A 27927-nucleotide genomic window follows, 5' to 3' on the forward strand; every position below is an offset into this window, starting at 1 on the left:
GTAGATAGTCCGTGAGTCTGTTCATTCTGTGAGTCTCAGCAGGGCTCTGAGAATACTCTCTGACACTTTTTAACTGCATTTGTAGCACAAAAATAAAGGCATAGGCTTCAAATATTTAGGAAGAAAAGGAAATTTTTTACTTCAAAGTGTGGCATGCCATTGTGTAATAATAAATAATGTTTTAATTTTCTTTACAGACAGTGTTAGAATTGGACAGAATGGAGATCTCTGTAGATGCTGTAAGTATTTAGTAACTTTAATACTTAGGAACTACTTTTAGTTTCCATTTTCATGTAGTGATTTTTTATTTTTATTGATTTTATTTTGAAGTTTCAGAAAAGATTTTATGAAAATGATTTATTGGATCAAGAAAAAGAGACACAAGAACAATTCCTTTTGGAAATGGTATATTTTATCAGTACACTGTCATTATTTTAAAATAGTTTGTAGCTAAATATTGATGAGGCAATAATTTTAAGGTAGGGGAAATGCATATTTTGGAGTGACCTGATAGGTTCACAATCTGTGTGTGGTTTCATTTTACACTCTATAATAGGGTTAAGTCCTTCAAAGTAACATGTAACTTTTTTCTTTACTACCTAAATTTTGCTGAATCAATTAGAAAGGCAAACTTGACTTTCTTGAGAAATACCATGTATAATGTAATACACTCATCAATGAAACACTTCAGAATTCACATACAGCTTCTCTAGGCAAAGAAATTAATGTCATAACTTCTTTTGTCCCAAGGAAGCCGAAGAATGCTCTGTGTTACAGCCTTTGCTGTTACCCAGGAAAAAGAGAAAAGCAAAAGCTGCAGTAGGCACTTCAGCACACAGCTTACATCTTCACCACATACTGCATCTCCACAAAGCCTAAATTAGACCACTGCAGTCCTCCGTTCTGCTGCCTCCCCTCCAGCCTGAGGTGGGACAAGCTGAGCAGCTGATAGGACTCAGAAGATCCTGATACTGTTAACATGCTTCCTCTGACTTGTAGTATATGAGCTTCTTTGTAGTGAACTAGAACAGATTCAAGAGTGTCCCAAAAATGTCATTGTTTCCTATGTTTGTGGTCTGCTTTGATGTCAGTAGCTATTGCAGGTCAGTATGAGCAAATATACCTGACCCACAGACTTCCTGCCACTTCCAGTGTCTCGAGCCAATGGTTCAGCTTTGTTCTCAGGATCTGCATATTCACATTCAAAGTCTTAAACTTAGCTCTAGTAGTCTCCAGGTGGATACAATTAATGCTTTTGTATGAAAGCATTTGAATGGTGCAAAATAGCCCCCAGTGTGCTCTGTTACTGTGTATTGTATGATGACATCAATTTTTACCCTGTTTCTACAGCTATGCTTTAGAAGAGCACCTGAATTTTTATGATACAGGCCACTGATATGTGCAACCCTTCTCTATCACAAAGGCCTCAATAAGCATTGTTTGTGAGAGGCATGTGTTTGGGGAACCTGAGATGGACACTGTAAATTGTGCCATGTTGCAGTCCCAGAGAGATGAAGAGCCATTCACCCCACTTAAATGTGTCTGACTGCTAAAGATTTTAATACTGGATATGTTAATAAATGTCCTTAATTTTAGTAGCTGACGTTGTAGAAACTATTTTCCAGCAAACCTGACCTGAATTAATTACCTCTTTCTTTTCTTAATTGGGTAGCAATTAGAACTACATGAAAAAAATAGAACAATTATGGTTCACTTAACACTTTTTATTATGAAAAGGGTACAGAAAATAAGATCATATTATATAGTTTTTTGAAGCTGGAGTGATATCTATTCACCGCATGGAAGATACTTTTGGGCTAGGTAGTATTACAGAAGAGCAAATAAATTCCATGAACCCAAACAATTCTACACAGTTGACTTTTTTTTGCATAAAGATTTATCAACTGTAGATGTTAATTTTAGATCTTTATAAAGGTTGAGTATATGTGACACACCTTAACATTTAAGAAAAACATTTTCATTGAATTGTATGAAATAAAAATGTTGCCCACTCTGTTCTCAGAGTATCTGTGTAACCGAAAATTTTTACATTGCCAGCTGCCAATTTCTGTACCTTTTTAAATATAAAAAACCCCAAAAGCCAGACATAGTTTTAATAATAAGTTATAGATGTGAACTTCAACTCTGAGCTTTCTCCAGACTGTAGCTTTTAAATGAGATACATACCCTGATTTCATTCTGTACTATTTAATTGGTTCTCTGGATTTTCACCAGAGGTTGTACTACTAGCAGGAGAGAGTAGAAATGAACTGTTATTTGGAAACACAATTTATTTACTTTTACCTGAGTAATATCTAAGAAAATTATTCATTCTTTTAGGAACAATTAGAAAAGGAGAAGCAGAAAAATGAAGGAAGATCTACAAATATTAATGATAAAATGCTTGAAAAGAAGTGTAAGTTTGTTTATTTGTGTACATGTTGTTTATGCATGCTTTACTCTTCTACAAAGGTAGTAGAGAAAGGTGCAGGACAGAGACACTTTATACAATAGAGTTTTAGTAATTGGAAATAAAATTTGTTTCTATATATTTCTGAAGTTATTTATGAAAACTGGCCTCATATATTATATATTATATATATATATATTTTGACTTTATTAAAATACATTACAGTTTTAGTTCTGGTTTTTTTTCATTTTGGGATATAGTATAAGTACTTGCCTGTGGTGTTTGTGAAGTGCCAGTAGCACTGGATTAGATATTATTACTCTTTGCTCCAGGACTATGATATGTTATGTCCTCTCTTTTATATTAAGTTTTAAGAGGGAAGGGATTATACTGGACTTTTTTTTTTTTTTTTAGGTAGAGACAGTAAAACATCATCAGTGTTGGCAAAAAGTATCAACCTCTCTGTTTCTGGAAGTTCTTCTGGTACATCAGTAGGTAAGAGCTGTTCAAAAACTCACCTGGAACACTCACATCATCAGGTTAAACCCCAACAAAGCTGCTGTTGACATCTGTGGACCCAAGTTTCTCCCACTGCACAGAGGAGAAGATTCCTCTCCTAGAACTGAATGTATTTTCTATACTTTTTAGCTTTGTTTTATTCTGTAGTATATAAATAATGACTGAAGGTTTTTTTTTAATTGAAGTATTCAAATCAGTTCCTTCATCTACCATAGGTTGACAGAAAAATATATTTTAAAGTATTCTTAATTATTGAGGAAATGCAATATTCATGTTAAAAAATGTTCTTTATAATTTTAGGCAAAGAAGAAAAAAAATCCAAGCTGGTTCGAAGCCAATCTTTCAGTACTCAAGTACTGCATCCAAAATACACCAACATAGACAAGTGTCCTAAGTATCTTTATAATCTTCATTCCTTACCTCATAGGCAGATGTTTACTCTTAGACAGCTGTTATGAAATTATATGCTCATGGATCTCTGAGAGTAGTGATGTACTTACTGAATTGTGACTTATATTTTCAGCTTTGTGTTTAATTGATTAACTGAGGGAAGAAATATCATCTAAGGCATGCTGAAGCCTACAAATGGTTATGAATTCCTTTTAAGTTAATATATGGCACCTTTTATCATATATTAAAAATAATTTTCAGTATGAATTGCTAAATCTAATTTTGTACATTTCTTAAAGAAATTTCAGCATAACTTTCTCATTCAATTTTTTCATATAAACTCAGAAATAACTGTTAAACAGCAGGATGATACAATTGAGAGGAGCGCTTTTGGAAAAATCAACTTGGTTTTGTTTTGTTTGTTTTTTTTTAGTAAAAGTTCTGCTACAGCATATACATCTTCAGTATCAGGAATGGGAAAGAGTTGTATGTTATCCTTTAGTGGTAAGTAGGTTATTGTATTGTATTTTACTTCAGTTTTTTTGTGTGGGTGTTGAATGTATGGGCCCAATTAGACAGGCATACTCTAAGATGTCGTTCTCCTAAAGAAAGCAGAATAATAGATTTCCAACACGTTTGTGCATTTAAATGCTAGTCTACTAAGTGTATTTTTCAGATTCTTTTTTGTTCTTACACATTTGTTTTAATTTATGTTTAAAAATAGTAAAAACAAACTTGAGTTTGTCATGTCCTGGTTGGAATTTCAGATATCATAAAAAGGTTGGGTTCGCAGTTTTTCCCCACCTGTTTTACATGAGGAGAATGCATATCATGTATAACTTCTACTGAATTAAGAGAGAGAAACTACTGTTTGCAGTTCTGTCTGCTAAATTTTAAAGAGTTTGGATGATTAAAGATAAGATTGAGATGAATGGCTTCCTAGAGAAACGTGTCTTTCCATCACTACCAATAGGCACTAGACAGTTAAGTTACATTAAATAGGTAAATTTTAAGCAGCAAAAGATTGGCCCAAGACATCACGCTCTTTACATACGTTAAATGTATTAATATTTTCTTCGAAAAAGTGCATTCCAGTTATTTAGCAGGACTTTTTCATAAAAATACTTGAAGAAATGTTAAGTTGAAACCATTCCATTACAATTTTGGATTAGTGCCATAGGAAATATGCCGCTACTGCCACAGGAAAAACAGCTCATTCTGTTTACTCTCTGTGTACTTTTTTCAACCAAAATTCTTTGTCTAAGCTGAAGCTCTTTATTTCAGATGATTCATTCCGGACTCATTCTTCTGGTAATAGTGGGAATGCTGCCTTCACTTCTAGTTCTTCTCGCAACTTATTTAACTCAGCTGACCAAAAGAACAGTGGAAATAAGGACAGTCAGTCCCGAAAGATGAGCATGTAAGTTGTTGACAAGAGATTAAACTGAGCCTGGGGGTAACGCTTTCAAAGGAAAGAGCCGTGTAAAACTAGGCCTGTATTTATTATACTCCTGCACACAGATTTTGAAATACTAAAATAGCAGGGTAGAAATGTGATGTATGCAATTATAAGTGTTTCTAAGATGGCATTACCTTCTAATTAGTCTTTCACATTTTTCTCCTGCACACATTAGAATTCAGCTGGTACCTGAATGGGAGGGTGGAATGGGACAAAGTGAAGGTTAGTGCCTTTGATACGTACTAACTACAGTCACAGTGATTTAGCTGCCTGTAGTTGGAGAAATAGAATATAAGTATTTTTAGACTACTTAGTTTTTCATTTTCCTTCTTTTTATGTGCTTACATATATGTTTATGTATCATTATGTAACAATTTTGTGATGAATCTTGAGAATGATGATGAACTGCTACTGCTACTTGTTATTAATGCTGCCTTCTTTGCCTTACCTTAGCCATTTGAAAAACCCAAAAATTCAATGCTAGGCATCTCCCTCACGCTGCTTTCCTTTAAACGTCAGCCTGTGCTGTTCAGAATTTTGCAAGAACAAAATCAAAGATGTATTTTTTGCCCCTGTAGTAAAACTGTAAGTCATAGAAAATCACTGTTACATATACTCACCCAAATCTCTGTAGGCTCTAGCAGCAAATTCCCTGCAGATTCCTTTTACACTATAACTAAATTACTGTCATGGGATTAGCTATAATATTGTGGGCTCAAACTGAGGCTTTTATTTGCTAGCAGAGATTTGCATTCTTACCCAAGGCAGAATGGAGAAAGGAAAGGAGCCAGCTATAGCAAGAAAGGGAGTCTGGGAAAGTAGACTTCAGTGTAATAGAAACTACATCTGGAAGCTAAGATATGAAAGAGGAGACATCTTATATTGGTTTGCCAGGTATAAAGAGGAAACAATAGTGATGGTCTGTGTTGGTAAATTAAATATCTGTATGAACGTATTTTTCCACTTCTGTATTTTCAGTTTCCTTTAAAAAACAAAATAAAACATCTCCCCAACTTTACTCAGGATTTTAAGGTAATAAAAATTACTGAATTTTAAAATAAAGCACTCAAAAACTTAACAAACAAGAAAAGAAATTCTCCAGACAGTATTAATTTAATTCCTTATGTACTTGATTTTTTTTCTGCTGAAATTTTACCATCCTCACTGTAAAAGATAAATCGTTTTGTAGAATGAACTCAAGCTTGCATAATGACCTATTGTTTTTAAAACTGCGTTTTTTTTGTAGAAAAGGTTGGAAGGTCAACTGTGAATGCAGATGGACTGTTTGTGTTAAATGATTTCATAGGAATAGTACTTTAAGGTGCCAAATCACTTTGCCCTCTGTCCTTGTCTTTGCCAGTGTCTAATGCCTTCTCTTAAAAATACCCACAGTACTTCAGACTTTTTATAGGTGATCATTAGGGGGTCACTTATTTCAAAGTGCACCATTTCAAAGTCAGCAGTTAGATCTGTAGACATGCTGACATTTTCAGCTATCTATAAAGTAAATGGGGCATGTATCCTGAGAACATAAAATGTCATGGAGTGCTACATAGTTTCAAAAATTAGATGTGCTCAAAACCTCATTTTCTTTCACCTTAATCACTGTATGCCTCTTTTCCTCGCTTTAAAACCAGAAAATTAGTTCAAATGTTGTAAATAGTTTGAGCAATCTGTAGAAATTCCAGTTATTTCCTGTTCCACAAGGATTTGGGGAAAATTAATGGATTAATATTCACGAAGCAGTGAGGTGCAAAGGTTAGTTAGACAAATTTTTTATGTCACATAAAACTTTTCCAAATTTCAAAGGTTTCTCTATCTGTCATTTAAAGTAAAACTGATATATTTTGTTTAAATACAAAGGGACAGAAAAAGCTCACAAAGAACAGTTTGCACCTTTGTCTTCAGGCAGGAGACCGGAATGTAAGAAACACAGTTTCAAGTCTCTATGTGCTATTCCCAAATGAATACCTTAAGAGCAGAGTGTTTGAAAGTAGTATCTGATCAAACACAATGATCTGGATGCTTTTTCTGGTTCAGAAAGTCCCTGAACTGCATAGGGTCAGAAGCCAAGAGGATATACCAGGGAAAGAAAAACATTTCTGGGGAAAGAAGAGGAAGCTTAGGATGTCCTACATTCAGTTCTGAATAAGAGTTTTAATGTTCTGTGTTCTTATGGGAAAATGCATCTCTCAAGTTGGTCTAATGTCTGCTGTACTGCAGATTCAACTTCTCTTTTGTAAACTGACCCAATACTTTTTCATAAGAAAATGAAGCAACTCTGTAAGAAGATATTAAGAGATACAGATACAGGAATGTTTGGTGGTAAATGCATTCAATCACAGATATTTTTAGCTGTACTTTTTATCTTTCTTTCTTTCTTTCTTACTTTCTATCTATCTCTAACTATCAGGAAGTCAGGTGCTAATATATGCCCACTAAATGAAAAAAACCAACCCAAAACAACAAAAATTTCAGTTTCAAGGAAGCATTATTTTCTAAGTTGAATGATGGAAAAAATTGATAGCCAAATATATAAACAGCTGACAGAAATGACTCTGAGAGAAGAATTTGAAAACTGTACAGTGAGAGGTGCAAACGAATAGATGCTCATCAATGAGCATCACCTTTGGTGGACTCACTAAGGCAGAAAACTTGTGAGAAAATACTAATTGGGTATTTTTGTAGACTGTCTCATCATGCAGATTTGCATATGTGCTGGTTAAAATTTGCACTGACCATCTCAGTTCTGGCAAGACCTGACTTTTAGTTTGCTGGCTCTGCAACTTGAGTAAGGTAACTTCTAGTATGTTTCTTTTTCTAAGGAAATATGTGGGCAGTAACACATTTAATAATTAAAGTATTAGCAGATAAAATTAATGATTCTTAGTTCGAAGTGATATATGCTTGGACAAAATATTGATTAATTGCTTAAGCCTACTATTTTCCACAAAATTGCTCTACAGAATATTGGCAAATGTTTGATTTTGACAATATAATGCAATTTGCAGGGATGAAAAATTTCTGATTTCATATATGATAGTGCTCCAGAATTTTTCAAAACTCAGAGTTACTTTGGTGGAGAACAGAAGTCTTTTCTTAGCACACTCACACATTCAAACATTCAGTTCAAACTAAGTCATAAGTGTGTGCCAATTAAAATTTCATCTCTTTTTAAAAATAACATAAATGCAGGAAAAAAAATTAGTAAATCATGCTCCAGGGCTCACAAGCAGGTGACAAGAAAGTATTGTTTTAATGTAGGTGTCAGTTGCTAGGTCTTAGGTAATACTCAGGCAATAGAAAATGCAAGAATTATGCTAAAGAAGCACCCATGTAAGTTAATGGGGGAATCAGAAAAGAGATGACTACCTGCTTTAAGTACCTGATGGAATAGGAAAGAATCAGAAAGAGCACTGGTTGAGTACTTTGTCCCACAAGAGATCTTACTTAATTTGCAGAGCAGACAAGTTTTTCTGAGTTCCTGTTGAAGAGTTGCCAGTAGGATAATGAATCATCCTAGTGCAGACATTAACATAATTCATGAACACTGTGTTCTATCAAACAGTCCGAGCTTGTACCATTATGCTGTGTAGCTTTATTATTTCTTTTGAATGTTTTCAGCTTTATGAGATTAATTTAGATATAAGCTGTTTTGCCTGAGTTTATATTGCTGTAATGTGACTGATTTCAACATGCAATTGTTTAAAACTGTTTAGAAACTTTATAGATTCATCAATGAATATACCCACTTTATAGACAACATTTAAGTATTTTGCATCTTGCCTATAGACATGCAGATACTGCCTGATGTTATTTCACTTTGAATTAAAGCTTTCTCAAGGATGTGTGGTACAGGTTTTCCATCTTGTAAAAAGAGGGAGTAGATTTATTTTTATGCAACAATAAACCTAAATAAATAGCAGCATTTTATAAGATGTCCACAGCTGACCTTTAAGACATCCAGTTCGGTGTGTGACCATGATGTACCAGTTATATGTTTAAGATCAGTATCTTAAAGTAATGTCTTTCATCCAGTCATATGATTGCTTAGAAAATTAAGCACAAGATGAAATAATTCTGCCGCTCTACTACACTTTGAGTTACTTACAGATTTTAATCATATTTTCATCATGACGTTTAAGATGCTGGGAGTTCTGAGTTCCAGTGGGACTGGCATATGTTTTGTGTCCCATTTCTCTAATGAAGCGAGTAGGTGTCCTGACACTGATATATTATCATATAATATATGCAGTTTTTAAATATTCAGCAGTTTTACAACAGTAAACCAGAACAATATATTGTGTTATTTGTAAATGATACTGTAAAAATATTGATACAAGTTAATACTTCCACTGTGTTCTAAAAGTTATGCCCTATTCTTTGAAATATTTCTGACTGATACAAATAGTTGTTAATTGACACAGCTACAACTCTTTGAAGCTGAAAAACGGTATATTTAAAGATTAAAAAATTAAGGAATGAAAAATCCAGAGATTACCCAAATGACCTTGTGGTCAGTGTGAGACCTAGAAATCAGCCTGTCATGTGCCAGACTTCTGGCACTTTTTGTAGCCATGAGTAGACTACTTGTACCACCTTAACCATCTCACTCAAATGGATCTCTTCAGTACCTTCTGTAGACAACTTAATGGAGAACTTCACTCTTCCTGAGAAGAATGCCCTCAGAATGCATCCATGTGGCTTTTCCAGTGGGTGCACTACAACAGCTGGTAATTTTCTAAGAGGAGCAGCTGAGAGTTATGTTAAAATGTTGTGCACAATAGCAGTTTATTATGTTATGCTATTTAATAATATAGTAACAATGTATTATGTGTGTTTCTTCTTTTGTATGAAGAAAAAACAGAAAATCAAACTCCTAGATCATCTGACAGAAAAATGAGGGAACCAGAGATTGGAGGAAGCAATGTTCTGGTGAGATAAGGTGGAAGCAGCAGATGGGACTCCCTAATGCCTGGACTGAATAAAATGCATTCTGCAATGTTAAAACTTAAAAATAAATCTTTCAAATAAAATTCCAAGCTGTAAAATATGTTCTGATAAGCAATGTAATGGTTGCAGAATTCTAACATTGTAGTGAAATGATATGAAATGTAACTTCAGCTATGTGCTCTTAACTGCTGCAGCTAAAGAGAAGATTTTGTTTTCTTCAGTCATGTTTTTGTAGTTTGATTTCTTGGACTTAGAATGCACATACCCATTATTTAATTGGCTTGTTTACAATCTTAGCAACTCTTAGCTCCCATATTTTAAGCAAGAAATAGAAGGAATTGCTATGAATATGAAAAAGTAGTCCCACATTTTAAAGAATCTGCAAACCTAATTTAATACCAAAGTCCAGAATCATTGATCAGTCTATTAAAAAAACATAGACTTTTGAAGCATTGTGCTGTGAATTTGGAATAAATGTTTTTACAAGTACAAAGTTCTTAAAAATTCTGTGTGAGTTTCAAAGCAATGTAAAAGGAAATGTCTCCAGATTATGTAAAAAATTAGTTTTATTTCATAAGTTTTGTTGTATTAATACTTGTTTTAATTTTTAGTATTTCAAATTGTATTTTCACTTTAATAATTTATAATAACAAATCTAGTTTTTAATCAACTGCTATTGCAAGCTGTCATGGTTCAGTGATATCATCTGAATTTGTTTGTATTAATGCTAATGTTTCTATCAAAATTTATGTGGAAAAACATGCAATCATTTTAAGAAGTTTAATTTATGCTAATACTTGAGAGAGAGATTATGAAGCTATTGTCAGCTTCTCTATTTCAAAATTGAGGCAGCATAAATATATTGGGATCAGAAATATATGGTTTTTAAAATTTATTGGTGTATGATAAAGATGATCTAGTCTGTGTATGCATATGCGTGTGTGGTTACTTTTTATAATGTAAAAACATGAATGATGATTTACTCAAAATAAAACCTAGGACAATGCTGTACATGCATGTTCTTGAAAAAAAAAATTCTCAGGGCATCTTTTATAATTAAAATAAATAAAATCACTTACCTATGGAGGGTATTTATTTAAAATAGTGATAATGCTGGATGTATGCTGTCTTGTGTGAAGTACAAAATGTTTCTTTGGATTTAGCACTGTCTGAATTCTTAAGCTTCCTACACTGCAGTTGGATTTAGCTGTATGCACTGTCTTAAGTCACAGGCATTGTTTGGGGTCTGTGGAAATATTTAATTTTTCAGTTTATTTTGCATCCTGGCATATGATCTTGTAAATCACGAATTTCTTTAAAAGCTTCTTCAAGTTTTATGATGTTTAACACTCAGTATTGATACAGGCGTACAGATGACCGGGGCTGGCTCCTCCTGGGCTCTGCTTTTGGTTCATTAATGCAGATACTCCCAGTTCCCCAGGGACAGCTGACTCAAGTGCCAGCTACAGCTGCTCACCCGTGGGCCACAGGAGACTGCTCAGTCTGTTCTTAGTCTGACCTTTGCCAGGACCAAACTCAGATCATCAGCAGCCAGCTGTAGAACAGGACTCAAAACTGTATTTGACCTTTCGATGCCTTTACTAGAGCAATGCAGAACAACCTGTAAGTTCAGAAATTTGAAGCTCTTCCTCCCCTTCATAAGCATGTAATGAGTTCTGTAAACTGTCTTTTGTTTCTTCTTGGTTGTCATTGTCTGTCGTTTTAAACTGATTAATTTATTTAATGCTGATAACACATGCTCTACCCAATAACCCTATTGTGTATTAAATTCCTTCAATGTAATCTTTAAATGCTCTGTTTAGACATTTTTTGGAGTGGACATTTTCCTTGTGCAATACCTGTGGTGTCTTGTGCATACTTTCATCAGTCCTTTACACTACAGACCTCCATCCAAACAGTCTTTTTAGGGGCCATTTCCTTCTGGATTAGTTCTGTAAAACAGCATGAATGCTTTTGAACCCTTCAGAGCATTGTTTTTACCTGCTGGTCAGCTGTAGCTCAGGAATAACAGCTGAAGGTCAACTGTGCAGTGGAATTGGTTGGTTTTCATACAGACCAGTGGCAGGAAGGAGTGATTCTCTTTCTGGGTACATTTGTAATGCAATCTGGAGTTAGGTTCGATGCACCTTCGTGGTCTAGTCAGAGAGCAGAGCCTGCCTCCTGAGTCCTTTTGTGAGTGGCTTACACCAGTGTCTGGGCTGTTGTGGGCAGACATCAAATGGTAACTGAGAGGATTTTTAGAGATTTACCAGGCTTATCGTATAATGTATCCTTTTATCTTCTCTAGCAGATATATCTGTTTATGTGTGTTTACTGATAGACACCTGTGAAGTTCCTTGCCCAATGATTTTGAAAAGTCTCCTCCTCCCTTTTGGGCAATTGTTTAGTGAAGGTTGTATGAGCAGGCAGAATAACGCTGAGATCTGTTAGTTGCATAAAACTAGAAGTAGCTTTTTGCTTTGTTTCCTACTTTATACATAGGAGTCTGCTAATTAAAATCTATTAAATGTTAAGATCTTGTCATTCCGTTGGAAGCACTGCTCTACTTGAATAAAGGAAATTGTGGTTAGATCATGGAAATATTTTTCTGAAACGGCTTGGCAACACCTTTTGGATTTTAGGATCTACTCTGTGAATAGATTTATTCTGGACATACTTTTTTTTCTACCAATGTTAGCCTTAGTTCACTTAGAGAGTCCTGTTACATAGTTCACCCTGGTGTCTAGATGATATTACAGGTAGAAATTCTGGGTTTAGGAGAGGGCTAGCTTTGTGCTATGAAATAGTACAGTCCAGATTTTCCAAAATCAGAATACCTAAGTTATTTTTCAGAACTATTTTGTTTTTAATTCAAAGAATGTTTTAAAGCACATCATGTACTCTGAGAAAATGAGGTGATTTGACAGTCTGCATAAACACTTTGAAAGAGGTCACACAATGTGGACTTCATGATAGTGCAATTTCTACACTAATAAAATAAAGATCTCTAGATGGAGGCTATAAATTCTCTTTTAGGGCTTGATACTGCTTCTGTTTTTATAACTGGCCAAATTCTGAAAACATTGAGGTCACTGGGCTATTAAGACTCCTTGCAACAGAAGATAACACTGAGGAATCTGCAGTTTTTGGGAATGAGCTTCCTGAATATTTTGGCATGTGAATATCTGGGGCTTTTAATTCAGATTTATTACTAAAATAACGATTTTTGAAAGTTCTGTTCTGTGGTTGTTGGGTTTTCTTTTAATTTAATAGTTTAAAGGTAGATTTTACAAGTCACATTTTTGTCACTTTGAGCCTGAATGAAATTAGCTTGTTACGTGGCATTAATAAAATATTGCTAGGATGACGTAGTGCTAGCTGGAGAGCTGGAGAGACAAAACAGGTTTTCACATTTCATATTTCACTATCTTTTTATTCTAAAATAAATTAATAAAATAAAAGTAAAGCCTCTTACATACCAAAGAATAGAAACTATTACCTTTATTCACATTTCTGTTGGATCAATCACCCTGCCAATGAACAGTAATGTTTTAAAAGTTTCTTCAAAAATCATGAAAAGGAATGGTCGGTCCACTTTGATGACAGGAGGCACCGTGAATGCAGTTATTTCTGACCCACTTGCTGCTGCAGCCTCAGTTCCTTCTTCATCCACTTCAATAACTGCCTTTTGGACAACCTGAAGTGCAAGGTAGGAATAAAATATGTGACAGAAATAAGTACTAGCATGAAAAGTATTTTACCAGGTGAAGGCATTCAGTCTTCTGTTAAGGATTAAAATGAGGAGGTCAGTGCAATCTATTAGACTGGTAGAGCCATGTGCTGTCTACTTCAGCAGCAGAGGAGTCAGCACAGCCACTATGCCCACAGTGCTCTCAGTGTGGATGCTAGTTCAGGAGTCATTGCACTTTTCCACATCTCTGAGCACAGACCTCACTTAGAGATTGGGGCTTTTGCATGAAGCAACCATTGCATTTATATAGAGTGCTCCTCTATGACACGTAAGTGTGCAAAGGAGTTTCTAAAAAGTAGGAAGTGTGTTTTCACCAGTCACACACACTGCCTGGCTGGGTATGTCATTCACAGTTGATTTTGTGAGAGCTTAGGAAAATGCACCAATCTTGGCTTTTCCCCCTGTATATTTCTGATTTGTGCATTTGGTAGCACAGACCAAATATGTACAGCAATGAGGTACAGTCCTGTTTGAGTTTGAGGACCTTCCCACTGAAATTGCAGCATGGCAGAATCTGATATTTCATTTTTTCATCTTTTCCATTTTGTTCTTTCAGCCTGTGCATACCTCTGACTGCTTCTGCTGTGTTTGTGTCTGTATTGGTGAACTGCCTGCTCAGCTAGTGGATTTCCAGCTCCTGAACTCCTAATTCTAGGAATTACTTATGTGAAAACAGTTGAAGGACTTCACCAGTATTGAGCTTTCTGCTACATATTCTTAAGTAATAAATTTGTCTTTCACAATTCTCAGGGACAGGATGCTCCTCTGGCACTTTGTAGCTGATGCACATATTGCTTCTAGTATCAGTTAGCATCTCCTGTTAAAAGTGTGATTTTTTCATAACTTAATGAAAGTTAATAGACTTAACTGCTGAGAATCAGCATGAAAGTTACATGATCAAGAGGAAGGGAGAAAAGTGCTGCAGATTGCCAGTATATTTCCCAACTACTATTTTCCCAACTATATTTCCAAACTATTTCCCAAGCAAAATAATTTATACCAAGCTGAAAATCACTGCAATTCTATCCATTAAATATTTATTTTTAGGATGTTACATCTTCCCAGAAAGGTTGTTTAGTTAAGCCACCACAATTTTGAAAACCCGTAGGTCAAGCATTAGAGTTTTTGGAACTTGTATAAAAGTGTTTATTATACCACCCTATTAACTGGCTAATCACAAAGGCTTCTATAAGGTTTTGGTGTAGGGAGACTCGTAAGAGCAGCACCAGAAGGATTCTTTCTTGTAGGGTAAAAATACCCAAAGGGAGGCTGCAAAGAAGGTGGAGCCAGGCTTGTTGTTGGCGCCCAGCGACAGGACCAGAGGCAGTGGGTACCAACTGAAACACAGAAGGTTCCCTCTGAACATCAGCAAATGGGTTTTCATATGAGGGTGACTGAGCACTGGCACAGGTTGCCCAGAGATATTGTGGATTCTTCCTCTTTGGAGATGTTCAAAAACTGTCTGGACATGGTCCTCAGCAACCTGCTCTAGGTGATCCTGCTTGAGCGGAGGATTTGGACCAGGTGACCTCCAGAGGTCCTTTCCAACCTTCACCATTCTGTGAATCTGGGAAGCCTCTCCTGGAGTAACCGTCCTGGATTGTCAGTGCCATACAACCCTCCACAACCACAAGCAGTTGCATGCTACAATTTCCTTACATAAGTTTGTAAAGCTATGTTTTTAAATCCTGTGCCAGATTAATTTCATTTGGGTCTTGTTTATAACTTCAATTTGTTTCATAAATTTTTTTACTTTTACTGTAATGTATGAATTTCTATTTAAAATTAATTGCTTTTCATCTAGTTCCACACACTCCATTCTTGTGGGCACAATTATCTCTGTGTTTTATGTCTTTCAGCTCCTTTCTTTGACCATGCCTTTTAATTTTCTATCATCAGCAAATTTCTGTCTTTTCTATAGACTAGCAGTTTCTTTTTTGTAAGACATCTCTGGTCACATAGACCTGTTCCTTCTTGATACTGATGTGATTGACAAATCCTTTGTTTTTCATTCTTTTCTGCTTCTCATTCTGCCTCTGTTTTTTATCAGTTTTCTGAAATTCATCTATGCTCTCCCTTAAACAGTGGTACAAAATATCCCTTCGTCCTCGGGGCTGTGTGCCTATCTTCTTGGCCGTTCACTGCCCTTGCCTTTACCTGTTTAAAAGTTCTTTAAAAGTTTCAGCATATGAAGTGGAACATCTGTTTGGGTCGGAGTACAGCTCTGTTGTGCCAATCCTTTACTGTGAGATTCTGTTTTTTCTCTTCCATGGTATGCAGAAGGAAAAGCAGGAGTGCTTTGACTTTTCTTTCTCACCGTTATCTTTTTGAGATTTTACTATTTAAACTTTCTAAAGTTCTTTATTTTTTGAGAAGTTTACCTTTCTCTGGACTGTGTATGAGGAGTTCCCTCCTTGAATTTCCTTCCTTGCCCTGGGTTTTCTCATTTCACTGTTATTTACAACATCTTTCTTGTTCACAGTTTTTGTGAAATTGTGCTCATTCCCTGCCAACCATATTCCTCTTGAGGCGGAGCTTTTCTCCTGTGATGGGTTAGCTTTGGGAGTCGTTGAGCACCTATGAGATGTCACTGCCCCTTACCTCTACACACCTCATACCTGAAGTGGGATCGGTCCTGATTAGGATGGGTAGATTGCAAATACCTGGCAGGTGAGGTACTTTGCTAGTGGTGTCTCTATAAATTTATATGACCATCTTGGCTGGGCCATTTATATACTATTATAATCCAAACAGCAAATCATTTTAGAAGGCTTACCTGTGAAACTGCTGCATATTCGTGATCTGTCAGATGACTAAGATCTGCTGAATGTGTAAAGAGCTTTTTAATTCCAAGACCTTGAAGCAGTTTCTTCATTTTGTATTTTTGCTCTAGTTTAAACTTTGGAAATGAAATATCCACTTTTCTGTTAAAAAAAATAAAATTCAATGCAAACAGTAGGTCACTTGACTGCTGAAATGCACACAGGAATTAAGCTTTACACTGAAAAAGAAGGGAAGAAAACTGAAGATTCTCTGCTGGCATTTAGGTTGGCAGAAAATAATTTCTAATCTGACTGCCAGTGATGCTAGAAATAATGTCCTTCTCTGTATAAATACTCCCACCAACAGTTACAGTGTCCTGATACCAGGGAGACACACTAATTTATTGACTGGTGGAAAGAATTGTCACTTCAGGAACTATGTTTCACGGGGATCATTTGTGTTTGCATTTTTATATTCAAATTTATCAATTCCTCTCGGTTTTCCATGGTAAAAAATGTTTAATAAATGTCTAGATTTACTGTGGATTTTGCTTGGCAGTGCTAAATTAAGGAGAGAGAAGACCTAAGGAAGAAGAATATGGAAAGACTCATGCCCTCAGAGAGACATTTTTAACTGAGATGAGTCAAAGATTTGTCCCTTAGAGTTGAAACTTTCACATGCCACTTTGGCTGTGGATAGGCTATTAAAGAACCTCTACTCTGTAGATACCTCTTGCCACAGAGATGCTAACATGGTAAAAGGCTTAGGAAGACCAGCTAATCTTTGCTGGGCTTTGTTGCTTTGCTGCAGTAGACATTAAAGACATTAGGGCCCCATGGGTGTCAAAGCAATACCTGGTTTTCATGTTTCCAAGCCAGGATTCCACAAGCTCTGTAGTCAAATGGTCTTCAATTGAAATGTAGTCTCCCCCTTTTTCTGGGATAACAATCAGCATGTGGGCATTCCCTTTGTAAGGTATCTTTATCACAGTGCATCTTAAGTTCTCATCAAAAGTTGAATTAATTTTGTCTGACCTGAACATCATGGGTACCTGTACACTTCTGTATTTGTTTATGTGGAAAGTCTCCATTTCTGTGAATTTGGAATTAAATGGATAGACCCACTTGCCTATGGAAAGAAAGAAAGAAAGAAATTAAATAATTCCCTGTGTTTAGGTTTGTTTACAAAAAAAAGTTCTGAAATGTTTAAAAAACCATAGGATATTTTATGTATCCAGTTGAAGTGGCTGTCAATTGTGTCTGGGATAAGTGAATGACAATTTCATGTTTGTGTTTATTTTATGTTATTTTATGTTTATTGTATATAATTTTTTTTACAGAAAAAAACCAAAGTAATCCACAAAATAAACTTCTTCATTTGCACAGAAAGACGGGAAATATTTTTCTAAGGTTGGTTAGTTGCCACCCAAGTTCAGAATTTATGTTCTCTTTGTTTATTAAATACCTGGTGAGCATCTGACCTTCCCTAACATGTAACCTTCTCTTAAAATCTCTACCAGCTGTTCAATATCCTGTATTTCATTTAATGATCCAATATTTCGGATGGGGGTTTAGCAATGCACTGACCTCTCCACAGAATGGTTCCCGCCTATCACTGGTATTTCTTTCCCTCCCCCTGTAAGGTACTTGGGTTCCTCTGGGGCAGATAATTCTTGATGGAAATTGAGAAATTATTTTTGTTTCAATGATTTTGTGTACTATGTTAAATCAATCCATGATTTTATGCCCAGTATCCAGCATTCAAGACTACTCTGATTAAGACTTTCTCATTTTAATGGGTGAACGAAAATAAAACATGGTTTCTAGTCATAAAGAGGGATAATTTGGAGATGGACTGAGATAGTTTGATACAGGGCTTTTTGTTCTCTTTGAGGCTATTGTATGGAAGAAAGCATAGAAGAATGGTGGTTCCCTATCATGAAAAATAATTTCCTATTAAATAAGCTTAATAGAAGAAAGTAAACTTAGAGACGTAGGGAAAACAGGACATCTAAATTCATTTAAACTCCTCCTAATGTAGCTTAAGCTAGAGTTTTAATTCTTCTAATAAATAATTATTTTGCAAAATGAAAACAGCAATTACCTTTGAAGACAATGTAGTTGACAAGCACCAGTTTATTATGGCGGTCCAGCTCTTCAAAAAGCCCTGTGATTTTTCCTTTGGTCCTTTTGTTAATGTTTTGATTTATGAAAAGTTTTGCCTGTGTGAAGTTTGAAAAGTCCACTTTCAGGAATTCCATGTCAAAGTACTGCTTAGATAAATTCAGGAAAGACTCCTTGAGTTTGAAGTCCTTTTGAATAAAAGAAAGAGTACCTTGCACAAGGAGAAATTCTTCATTCATTGTGATGTTACCTATCAGTTGTTTAAACAAAGCTGGTAAGTGTTGCTGATCCACTCTGTCCTTCACAGCATGGAGGTTTAGACCTTTTACAATTTGTCTGTATGTTTCTCCTTTAGCTGCCAGCATACAGACACCCATGAGAGCTGATACAGAAAGGGGAGAGATGATTACATTGTTATCATGTGTCATTGCAATTCTTCTGTAGAGGTTAAATCCAAAATTTGCATTCTTTTCAGTAAAGTTGTGAAGAGTGAAGTCTTCAAGACTTTGGTCTTCAAAACCTTGGTCTTCAAAAGGCTTAGAGATATTTTTGTGATGATACCACTCTCTGGAAATACTGACGTTGTTACTTCTTTCCAAGAAATTACTCTCTTCTTCCTCCTTTGGGAATTTAGGTTTGATATCAGCCTTGATGAATTCAAAACATATTTCACTTAAGAGAAGTATGTAGATACCTGTTTTCATGTTGACATCCAATAATGAGCTCTTTGGTTTGTTTTTTTTTCCCTAGGAAAAAAGTCAACAAAATGACTTTTTAGTTTGTTCTTCCATTCACAATGCAAAAGGTCATAGGTAGTGAAGTGATCTTTCTGCATCTTCTACTCTAAACCTAAGATCTGGTTCCTATCTGAAAATTCAGATTTAGATCAGTGAAAGAGAAGCTTCCAACATCATTAAATTAATCCAGAAAAGATATCGCAATCTTCTGTTATTGGTGGTTCACATCAGGAGTAGTTCACTGATTTTCCCTTGCTCACTTGTATTCCCTTTACAAAATGAAACCCAGATTTCAAGCACAATATGCAGCTCAAAGATGAAAAATGGACTTGCTAGACACTGTGTTGCAGCTTCTGCTCCTGTGAAACTGATGTCATCTCTAAGCACAGGAATTCTAGGCAGCATGTGGTAGAAACAACATGATTGCCTTTCATAACTCCATCTCACTTTTCATCCTTCTGCTATAGACTGTTTATTACTACATTCAGATTGTTCTCCTGATCACATGCCATAGCATTCCCTGCTCTTTTCCACCTTGCTTTCCAGAAAATGCTGAAGTAGGTTTATTGGTGCTGTCTCCTGCCTAGCAATAGATGCTTCAATGTCAAATAGCACAAGGATGAAGCAGTTGTTCTATGCTTAAAAATAAAGTATTTTACACAAGTTTTGATTTCTGAGTGAAGTTAATACAGGGTCTCTCACCTGGCCAACAAAATGTTTGGAGAAAACTAGGCACATCTTACAGGACACCTCAGGCAAACCTTAGCATCGGACATTGTGTAAATTTGCAAATGAAATGCACTTTTCAAGCATAAAATGCAAATATAATTATCATCCATCTTTCCATTAAAGCAATATATTAATTCTCTCCCATACAGCAGTGTTGAATTGCACCTTATGGAAAAATTTTGAATGGCCACAATCTTTGGGGATGCTTTTTCCCATTGTAAATTGAACAGGATGTTCAAGACCACCAAACCTGCACAGATTCCTTTCATATAGCAGTGGGCAAAGGGATAAATGAGATGAAAAGATGGATTATATGGCCCGTCATTAAAGTAGTAAGTGATTCAACAGTCTAGAATCACATGGCAACTGCTAACTACTCCTTTTAAGTTGTAAAAAGAGGATCTGTAACAGCAAATTATGGTCATTGTATAATTTGTGATTTGGCATATGGGAAAGCTGGTTTTATCCAATTTATTCAGAGTTCAGCTGAATTTCACAGTTGGCTGATTCAGGCTGTGGGAGTTAGTCCTGAAAAGGTATGTTGATGTGAGTATTGAGACATTTGGGTGCCAAGTCACGAGGTGCTTTTGGCAGTCAGGTGTTGTGTTATTTTCTTTGGAGATAATAGGTCACGTTCTGTACTTGGTGCAACACAGATGGGCTGTCATGACTTAATCGGGAGGAGTGAAATTGCTGAATGTTGTGCTTGCTCTAGAGAGCATGGCAGACAGAGAACAGAGTAAAATATGTGGCAAATAGGTTGTGAATATTTTTTTTCTTTATTTTTCTTTCCCATTAACCCTTGATTTATTTTTAGTGAGATTCCCAGTGTCTGGATTGTACGGGACTGGAGTAGGGAAGGGGATGACTTGACTTCAGCTCCTGCCTTGCTGGTCAAGTGGTGCATGCGACTTTGGGAATGCTGGGATACTGTCCCCTGGCAGGCTGAAGCTGCGCAGTTCAAAGCTATGGCAGTAACTGCTGGGCATTCCTTCTGCTTATGCAGTGACCCACTTTGGTGGGAAGTAACACAGGCACAGAGGTCCTGTTCCTGCTGCAATGCTGCACCTGCCCTGGCAGCAAAGAAGGAGGTTCTTTCCTCTGGGAGTCATCCCTACTTTGAAGAAGCATCTCTGGACACTGCAGAGTCAGCTCTGGCAAAGAGGCAGGGATTGCAGAATTTTGCTTTTGATCATATTCAATCACAGGGAAGGGATTTTCTGCAGCAGCAGTCCCTCCTTCTGAAAGAGCATCAGGCCTAACTGCTCACTAGGCATTGCAGAGTGCAAGCTCTCGCTCACCTTTTCTAGGCACAGTGCAATTCCTGCGCAATGTCTGGCAGTGCTGCGTTTGGCAGATGTCACTGTTGTGTCTCTCTCTGGGAGGCCTGGGACAGTGCTTGGCTCAAGTGGCCAGCAGCTTCCCCAGGAGATGTGAAGGGACTGATTGGGCCAAGTGCTGAGCTGTCTTCCAGAGGGCTCTGCCTTCCCAGCACAGATAGAGTTTGGACTGAAAAGGCAGGACAAACACAGAAGCTCTTGTTTACAGGTACATCCCAAACCTTTCAACACTCAAGAGAATATTCCTGCATCCTCAGGCAAACACATACACAAATGCTACTGATTTTGGTGTAATGAACATCATGGGAATAAGAACCTTGCAGATGCACTAAGTAATCACTGCAAATCTGAGATTGCAAACATTTAAATTTAACATTACAGCAGCTGTATCATTCACCTTTACTAATAGAGCTAGTAAAGATAGAACTGGTAAAAACAATAGAACTGGGAACAATAAAGTGGGATTTATGTACATTATAGACTCGTATTTTTAGACCTGATTGAAGCTTGTTGCTAATTTTAGACAACTCACATTATGTGCAGAGCAGACAGTTAATTAATAAATGTGTTTTAGAGCAAAGTGAACATTATTTCCATTTTAAGAAATATTTATTTCTAGTAATATCAATATCAAAGAAAGAAATTTCTTGTGCAAATGCCTTTTTCTTCTGAAGGCATTAGAGCAAGAGAAAAATACATTAGAAGCTGATTAAGATCTGCAGCCATTTAAAACATCACATCTAGAGAATCATTGATAAAAATATAAAATTGTATATATATATATAAATATAATAATCTTTCCTTTACAATCTAAATGCTTCATATAAATCTTACCTTGCCTATTAGGTAGCTCTTCTGTTACTTTTCTCAATCAGCTATGTTTAAAATTGAAGTGAAGATGTCTGTCCCATTTAGAAGTTTTTGATCAAATATTTGCTCTTCCAAAGACTGATAATCTGGTTTTGTCTGTTATAAATTAACTGCTTTATAAACACTGCGTATGTGTTTCATGTAAATGACATAATAAGGTAGGGCTATATTCCAGTAAATATGTTCTGTCTTTCATGAGAAACAAGAAAACAATAAATTCTTTTCATTTAGCCCTTCAGCACCCTAGCAGGATGTGGCCCCACACATCCAGTAGCCCATGAGGATTATTTTTCAGGCAGGCTCTGAGCTACTCAGTGGTGGAAGCAGTATCCAATTCTGCTTAAATTACCCCCTTACAATATTCACCAAGGCAGGGGGAGCACAAGGGAGGGAGGGAGGGGGGAGGGAGAAGGTACAGAACATTTGTAGGGGTGTTACCAGCTCCCTCGCCCTGCAATTTGGCCATGCTTTGAGAGGAGAGGCCAGGACTCCACTCCCGCTTCGAAGAGCGTGCCAGAAATTTGGTGATGTATCAGTCTGCCAACATCAACTGCCTGATAGCCATTGAAGGATGTTTCTCCCATTAAATACAAAGTGGGCCAAGCTGATATTCCCAAAAAAGTTATACAGAGCTATGGGAGGCATTAATAAACTTTTTGAATCTCTGTGGGTCTTGCTTGAACAGATTTGAAGGCTGGCTTTGGGTCTTGGGCCTTATTAGTTGGGCAAGGCACATTATTTAAGACAGATAGTTTATTCAACAATTTCTGTAACGTGGGATGGTCTAAACTCTTCACTATTTTGATTGTTGACCTAATTCCAGATAAAACATAAACATGGAATTCCCTATCTTCTCCTCACACTCCTAAATTATTTTCAAAAATACTCCCAAATGAAATAAGAGCACTTAATTTTGATTTGGATTGTAAAAGAAAAATAATTTGGCTTTAAAATGTGAGATAAGGGTACTAGTTTCTAATTTTCCACTGAATGGAAAAAAAAAATATTATATGCAGTCTGAGTGGATGTATTGGATGTTTTAGAAAGCCCATAAAGGATTAGGGCATCCAGGACTCAATTTAAAAAAGGCTTTTGTTTGTTGCTGATGAGTATTTCTTCAATAAGAGTGTTTGCTTTCAAAATGCAAGATTTGATTAGGATTAGCCTCGATTGATTTGATTGATTAGGCTTAAGAACTGAAAGTTCAGATTTATGTCCTTGTTGCAAGGGCACCTTATTGGAGGGCAGTTGTGGGGTTTATGCTCTTAAGAAGCTCAGCAGAGGGGTCACAGGCTCTAGCTTCTAAATTCTTGTTGGTTTAAATTAATTAAAAATATTCTTCCTTTTTGAAGCAATCCCAGTCATAATAAGCCCCCAGTGTAGGCACTGTATTAAAGAACATGGGAAAATAAGATGGGGTTATGAAGTGAAGGCCCTGCTCTAACATCAGGCAGTCTATTGCCTAAACATGAAAAGCTCCTCTGTGAATGCTCCAGTGACTTCGGAACTTCTGTTCTCTGTCCAGGTGATTGGACTTTTTTTCCCCTACTTCCTAGTCTTCCTAGTCTATATCTACTTCTGGTTAATTCAGTTGGATTTGAAATTGAAATGTCTTCTCATCGCGCGGAAGAAATTTGCATCTGATATGGTTGAACAAAGCTGCATTACTGCAGTGTGCCTCTGAATCTGTGTCTTCTGGAGACTGTGGTACTGTGGTTGTGGCCCAAAGGAAAATACAGGGAAAACCTGATGCACACAGACCTGGCTTTTGTGCTCAGCAAAATCAGCAGTTATTTGCAATGCCAGTAGCAACCAAGCCTCTTCCTCCTCACACCAGGACGCTGACACATGTGGTCACTGCTGGCAGCTGAGTTAAGACACTCGATAATGATGTTTAATATTTAAAAGATTAAGATTTTTTATAGATGGTACTGAAAATAAGGGTTTGATGAAATCTTAAAGTCTTTGAATCTCTAGGCTAAATCTTTGCTGGACCACAAAGCCCATATGAATCCTGTTTTACCCAGAGGAAAAAGGAGGCTGTTACGAGATGTATTGGCTACGTACAGAGATCTGAGAGAATTGTCTTCCTCTCTAGTTACTCACAAAGCCCTTGCTAGATTTTTCTGCCAGGTAACACCTTGCTGAGAGTATCTACCATACACTACCGGGGTAATGTATTCCTCCCACCAACTCCTATTTATATTGTCAGTTGCTCTTTGGATTCAACAGAGCTTTCTGAACAATAAAACTCCACATAGCATATGGGTAACACTCTGCCAAACTATTCATGTTCACAGAGTGATTTACTGGGAGAGGGTTGCCAGTGTGTGACTCTGGCAGAATTGCACTTTTCCACAGTTTAGGACAAAAACCACCTCTGAGACCAGAACAAGCAAGGCAAATACAAGTGCACTGCTACCCAACTGCGTCTCTGCTGGGAGCTTGTGCCAGCACAGTGCTGAGGCTGGGCAACAGGCAACTGATAGGCCAGCTGTTGGGCCAAAGACCGTCTGTTCTCTAATAGACAACTGGTTTTGGATGCATATGCAACTCTGAAAAACTTGGCAGTGATTATGTCGTCCCGGTTCTCTCCAATCTGTTTGAAAAAGCCCTGTGACTCTTGAGTACCTGGGGGTAGATACTGCAGAGGCACATTCAGCTGCTTGCTCCAAATAGAAAGCTTCCGTTGTAAGACCCTTTCTTCCTTTTGCCGTTCTTGTGGGGCTGGCAACAACTCTATTTCAGTGGCTGCTTTTCCTCTTATTTAATTTCCTCAGTCTGTTTCAGGAAACCTTCTGTGACCATGAAACAACCAGTCAACCTAATATTCAGGGGTTTTGGAGATTAGGTTCCCTGCGCTGACTAATTATGATCTCCTTGGAACAGCAATAGTGCTTGCATTAAGTAATGCCTCTGTTCCACATGCCGTGACCCATTTTAGCAGTTTGTAGCTTGACCACAGCTGAGATTCAAAGTGGGCTATAAGATACGATGGGCATGATTGCACTGCTCAGAGCATGCTCCAGGAAGGAGACGGGTGGTTTAATTAATTGTATCTGTACCCGCTTCCCAGTAAGAGATTTTTTGGAACTGAGTTTCTTGCCCTGCTCAAACAAGGTAATAACTAAACAGATACGTTTCACTCAAGGCCCTGCAAATTTCTGTCCCCAGCTAGTGGCTACACATTTGATTTCTCAAGGTCAGACACAGGGTATTTACACCTGTCTTGAGGGATCTAGTTGAAATCAGTCAGAAATACTGTCCAGGCTGGAGTCTGATGAGAAGGATAAAGGTAGAAAGTGTCAATTTAGGAAAATATTTAGGCTGAATGTGATCTAACCTCTTCCATGTTTCTTAGACTAAACAAAATACCAGGAATAGTGCAGGGGGTGATTTTCAGGGATCTGTAGTTCTTCAGAAGTCTCAGTGTGAAATTACTCATAACACATAAACTAACATGCTCCAACCGTTATAAAACAGCTCTTTATAGTCTCCTGAACATACTTAGTTTGTCAACGAGCTGATTCACCAAGGTGACTGCTGCTTCTCCCACTCCAAGAATGCACCATGTAATTGAAATCATCAGGATGCAACTGTGGCTCCAGACCACTGTTATTAAGCTTGACCCCTTTTGTACAACTATGGCACTGTCCATGTGACAGGATTCCTGTAGTGAAAGCCTCTTTGGACGGTACCTATTCCTGCATCTCACCTGGGGTGAGATGGGTGTGTTACTGTACAAGGTGGACAAAGCAGTAAAGCTGTACTATCTCATAAACAGGGCTGAAGTATCTCCACTGTGCTTTCAACTTCACAGTCAAGTGCTAACTGTCCTTGAACACACAAATAAAAGTATAACTTTCTGTTAATAAGACATCTTAATGTGGAATCTTTTATAGGAAATGCAAAAATGATGAAACATTGTAACAGTGTGTCCAGAGAAGTACTATCAATTTTCAGTAAACAACCATCCATGATGTAGATGGAAGTAGCACAAACCCTGTTTTTTTCCAGGGGATGGAATATGTGACCTTTTAAACTTCCTAGCCTTGTTTCCTGTGGTTTTCTGACTTGCAGCAATAAAAAATTTTAATTAAAAATAATTTATTTATCCTCCATTTTTGCCTGCAAGTATTGAAGAGCTCTAGCAGAGGCTGGCTGGTGTTTGCTGAGTCCCCATGGAGCCAGCAGGTGTCATCAGAACCTTTAGTTCTCAGATAGAAAGAAGGCTAATTTTGTGTGTTTGGACAGCTGCCCTTCTCTGTGCCTTACTAAGTTTGTGTCATGAGACACAGGACTTAAGCAGGCATGAGACACAAACTTAAAAAAATGGCACTGGTAGATATTTCTGTTCTCCAGGAAGGGCATCTCAAAGTTTCTCCAGTAGATGTGAAATATATGTGCATTTCTATTTTAAATTTCTGGAAAAAATTCAACTTGAAAGGCAGGAATTACGAAGTGCCTAGGAGACTGGTATATCTAAGGGGAAAATCCTTGTTATTGCACCTTCAAAATCGCAGACAATTTTACAATCAATGGCTTCTGATGACCTGAACTTGAAATATGAACTATTTTCCCACTATTTCTTACCCAAATTCCATGTTTACATGCACTGCACATGCATCTCCTTACTGCTGTGATAATCAATCTGAGTTCCTGGGACATGCAGTGTTTGACTGTCTGGCCTGAAGCAATTACGTGGTGTAATGAAGAAATCTCTGCACTTTGGCCTCTGCAGCAGACATGTAAAAGGTGCCCTCTGGCACTTGCTGAGGGTTACTAAGTACCAAATGAGTGCAAGTTAGTGCTAACTGCATTGTCCAGAGTGGCTGGCAAAGAGTTCTGCACTGTGGGGTTGGGTACTTGAGTTTCTTTGGGGTTTTTCCATTTGAACAGAAATATCAGTGCAGTAACCTGCTGCAGGCCTGGAACTGAGCATGCTCCTCCTGTTGGAGGCTGCATAGGGTGGATATTCAAAAGCAGGATATTCTTCTTCCTCAGGAAAATGTGTACCTACCTGGCTGTGCTCTCATGGAGTATTTAAGCAGGAAATAGTTTTCATACAGGACTTGGTGTCTTTGTTTAAGCTGCTTCAGCACTTTACACTAGCTGTTCTTCCATGAAATGTGTCTGTGCCTCTCTGGTTCTATTCATTTCTATGTGCTGGTCTGTGGCCAGGCCCTTCCTGAGGTTTTTGAAGACAGTATCAGTGTTGTGATCTATGTATCTATGTTTTGAAGACAGTATCTACCTGAAAAAGTAAAACTAAAGTGGAGAGGCAAGGGCAGTGCTGTAACCTGCCTTCTATCAGAGAATATTTTTCCTCCAAATTTATCCAAACTGGCACAGGCAGATAAACAAATCTTTAAAATATTAATATTTTCTCCAAATAACATTATGAAGCTGTTATATGGCAACAAAATGGTTCTTGTGAATTTTGAGTTAAAAGGATAATAAATTACATGCTGCTACAAACAAGGGGCATCTATAATGACCGGTCTCAAGTGTAAGGCCAGAGACATTGCACATTTGTGGCTATTGCTCAACTGTATATATAATATTCATTTTCCAGAAAAAGATGTATTAACCTAAAAATCTACTCTAATTTGAACATTTGTACTAATATTTCCATTGTTTCTTTCCCATAAGGAAAATTATTTAGACAGCAAAATAATTAAGTGGACAGCAACCTCTGTCTATGAGCTGTACAGGGACTCAAATATGGCTTTCTTTATGTTTCATAAGAATATTGCAGTTACTATGTGGGCAGTGCCAGATGTGAGGTGTTAATTTTTCACTTCCTTGGTTTAGGCTTAATGTCACTTAGCAACCTTACTCATCTTTGAAATGGAACTTCTTAAGGATCCACATATATTGCTA

General features: G+C 37.0%; 2 protein-coding genes across 16 annotated transcripts in view; one reads left to right on the top strand and one right to left on the bottom strand.

The window, feature by feature from the left end:
* The window catches only part of PPP4R4 (protein phosphatase 4 regulatory subunit 4), a 65031-nt gene extending 54226 nt beyond the window's left edge, over positions 1–10805 (top strand). For 4 of the 12 annotated variants that reach the window (XM_042047109.1, XM_042047117.1, XM_042047116.1 and 1 more), the window contains 9 exons: positions 198–239; positions 331–405; positions 2341–2416; positions 2825–2905; positions 3230–3323; positions 3753–3823; positions 4604–4739; positions 4954–5000; positions 9637–10805. In XM_042047109.1, coding sequence (XP_041903043.1) covers positions 198–239; positions 331–405; positions 2341–2416; positions 2825–2905; positions 3230–3323; positions 3753–3823; positions 4604–4739; positions 4954–5000; positions 9637–9722 — 708 coding nt within the window. In that variant the 3' untranslated portion in view covers positions 9723–10805. Of the gene's footprint in view, positions 1–197; positions 240–330; positions 406–750; positions 1721–2340; positions 2417–2824; positions 2906–3229; positions 3324–3752; positions 3824–4603; positions 4740–4953; positions 5001–5756; positions 5811–8923; positions 8991–9636 lie in introns of those variants that run through there. The other 8 variants (XM_042047110.1, XM_042047111.1, XM_042047114.1 and 5 more) reach the window with 8 other exon arrangements.
* Positions 2760–22100, bottom strand: SERPINA10 (serpin family A member 10). Of its 4 annotated transcripts, none has more exons than XM_042047124.1 (6): positions 22009–22100; positions 18349–19114; positions 17100–17373; positions 16259–16406; positions 13231–13428; positions 2760–4967 (listed from the first exon to the last, which is right to left on the bottom strand). In XM_042047124.1, the coding sequence occupies exons 2-5, from the start codon at positions 19070–19072 to the stop codon at positions 13237–13239; spliced, it is 1338 nt and encodes a 445-aa protein (XP_041903058.1). In that variant the 5' UTR covers positions 19073–19114; positions 22009–22100; the 3' UTR covers positions 2760–4967; positions 13231–13236. The 4 variants fall into 4 exon arrangements, with proteins under 4 accessions (XP_041903058.1, XP_041903057.1, XP_041903055.1 ...); XM_042047123.1 differs by lacking the exon at positions 2760–4967 and adding an exon at positions 10681–11950; XM_042047121.1 differs by lacking the exon at positions 2760–4967 and having other exon boundaries at positions 13218–13428.
* Between the last annotated feature and the right edge of the window lie 5827 nt (positions 22101–27927).

Source organism: Corvus kubaryi, unplaced genomic scaffold (genome assembly GCF_017639235.1).
Source record: "Corvus kubaryi isolate FWS band 111438036 unplaced genomic scaffold, C.kubaryi_AGA036_p1.0 66, whole genome shotgun sequence".
In the NCBI taxonomy this organism is placed as follows: domain Eukaryota; kingdom Metazoa; phylum Chordata; class Aves; order Passeriformes; family Corvidae; genus Corvus; species Corvus kubaryi.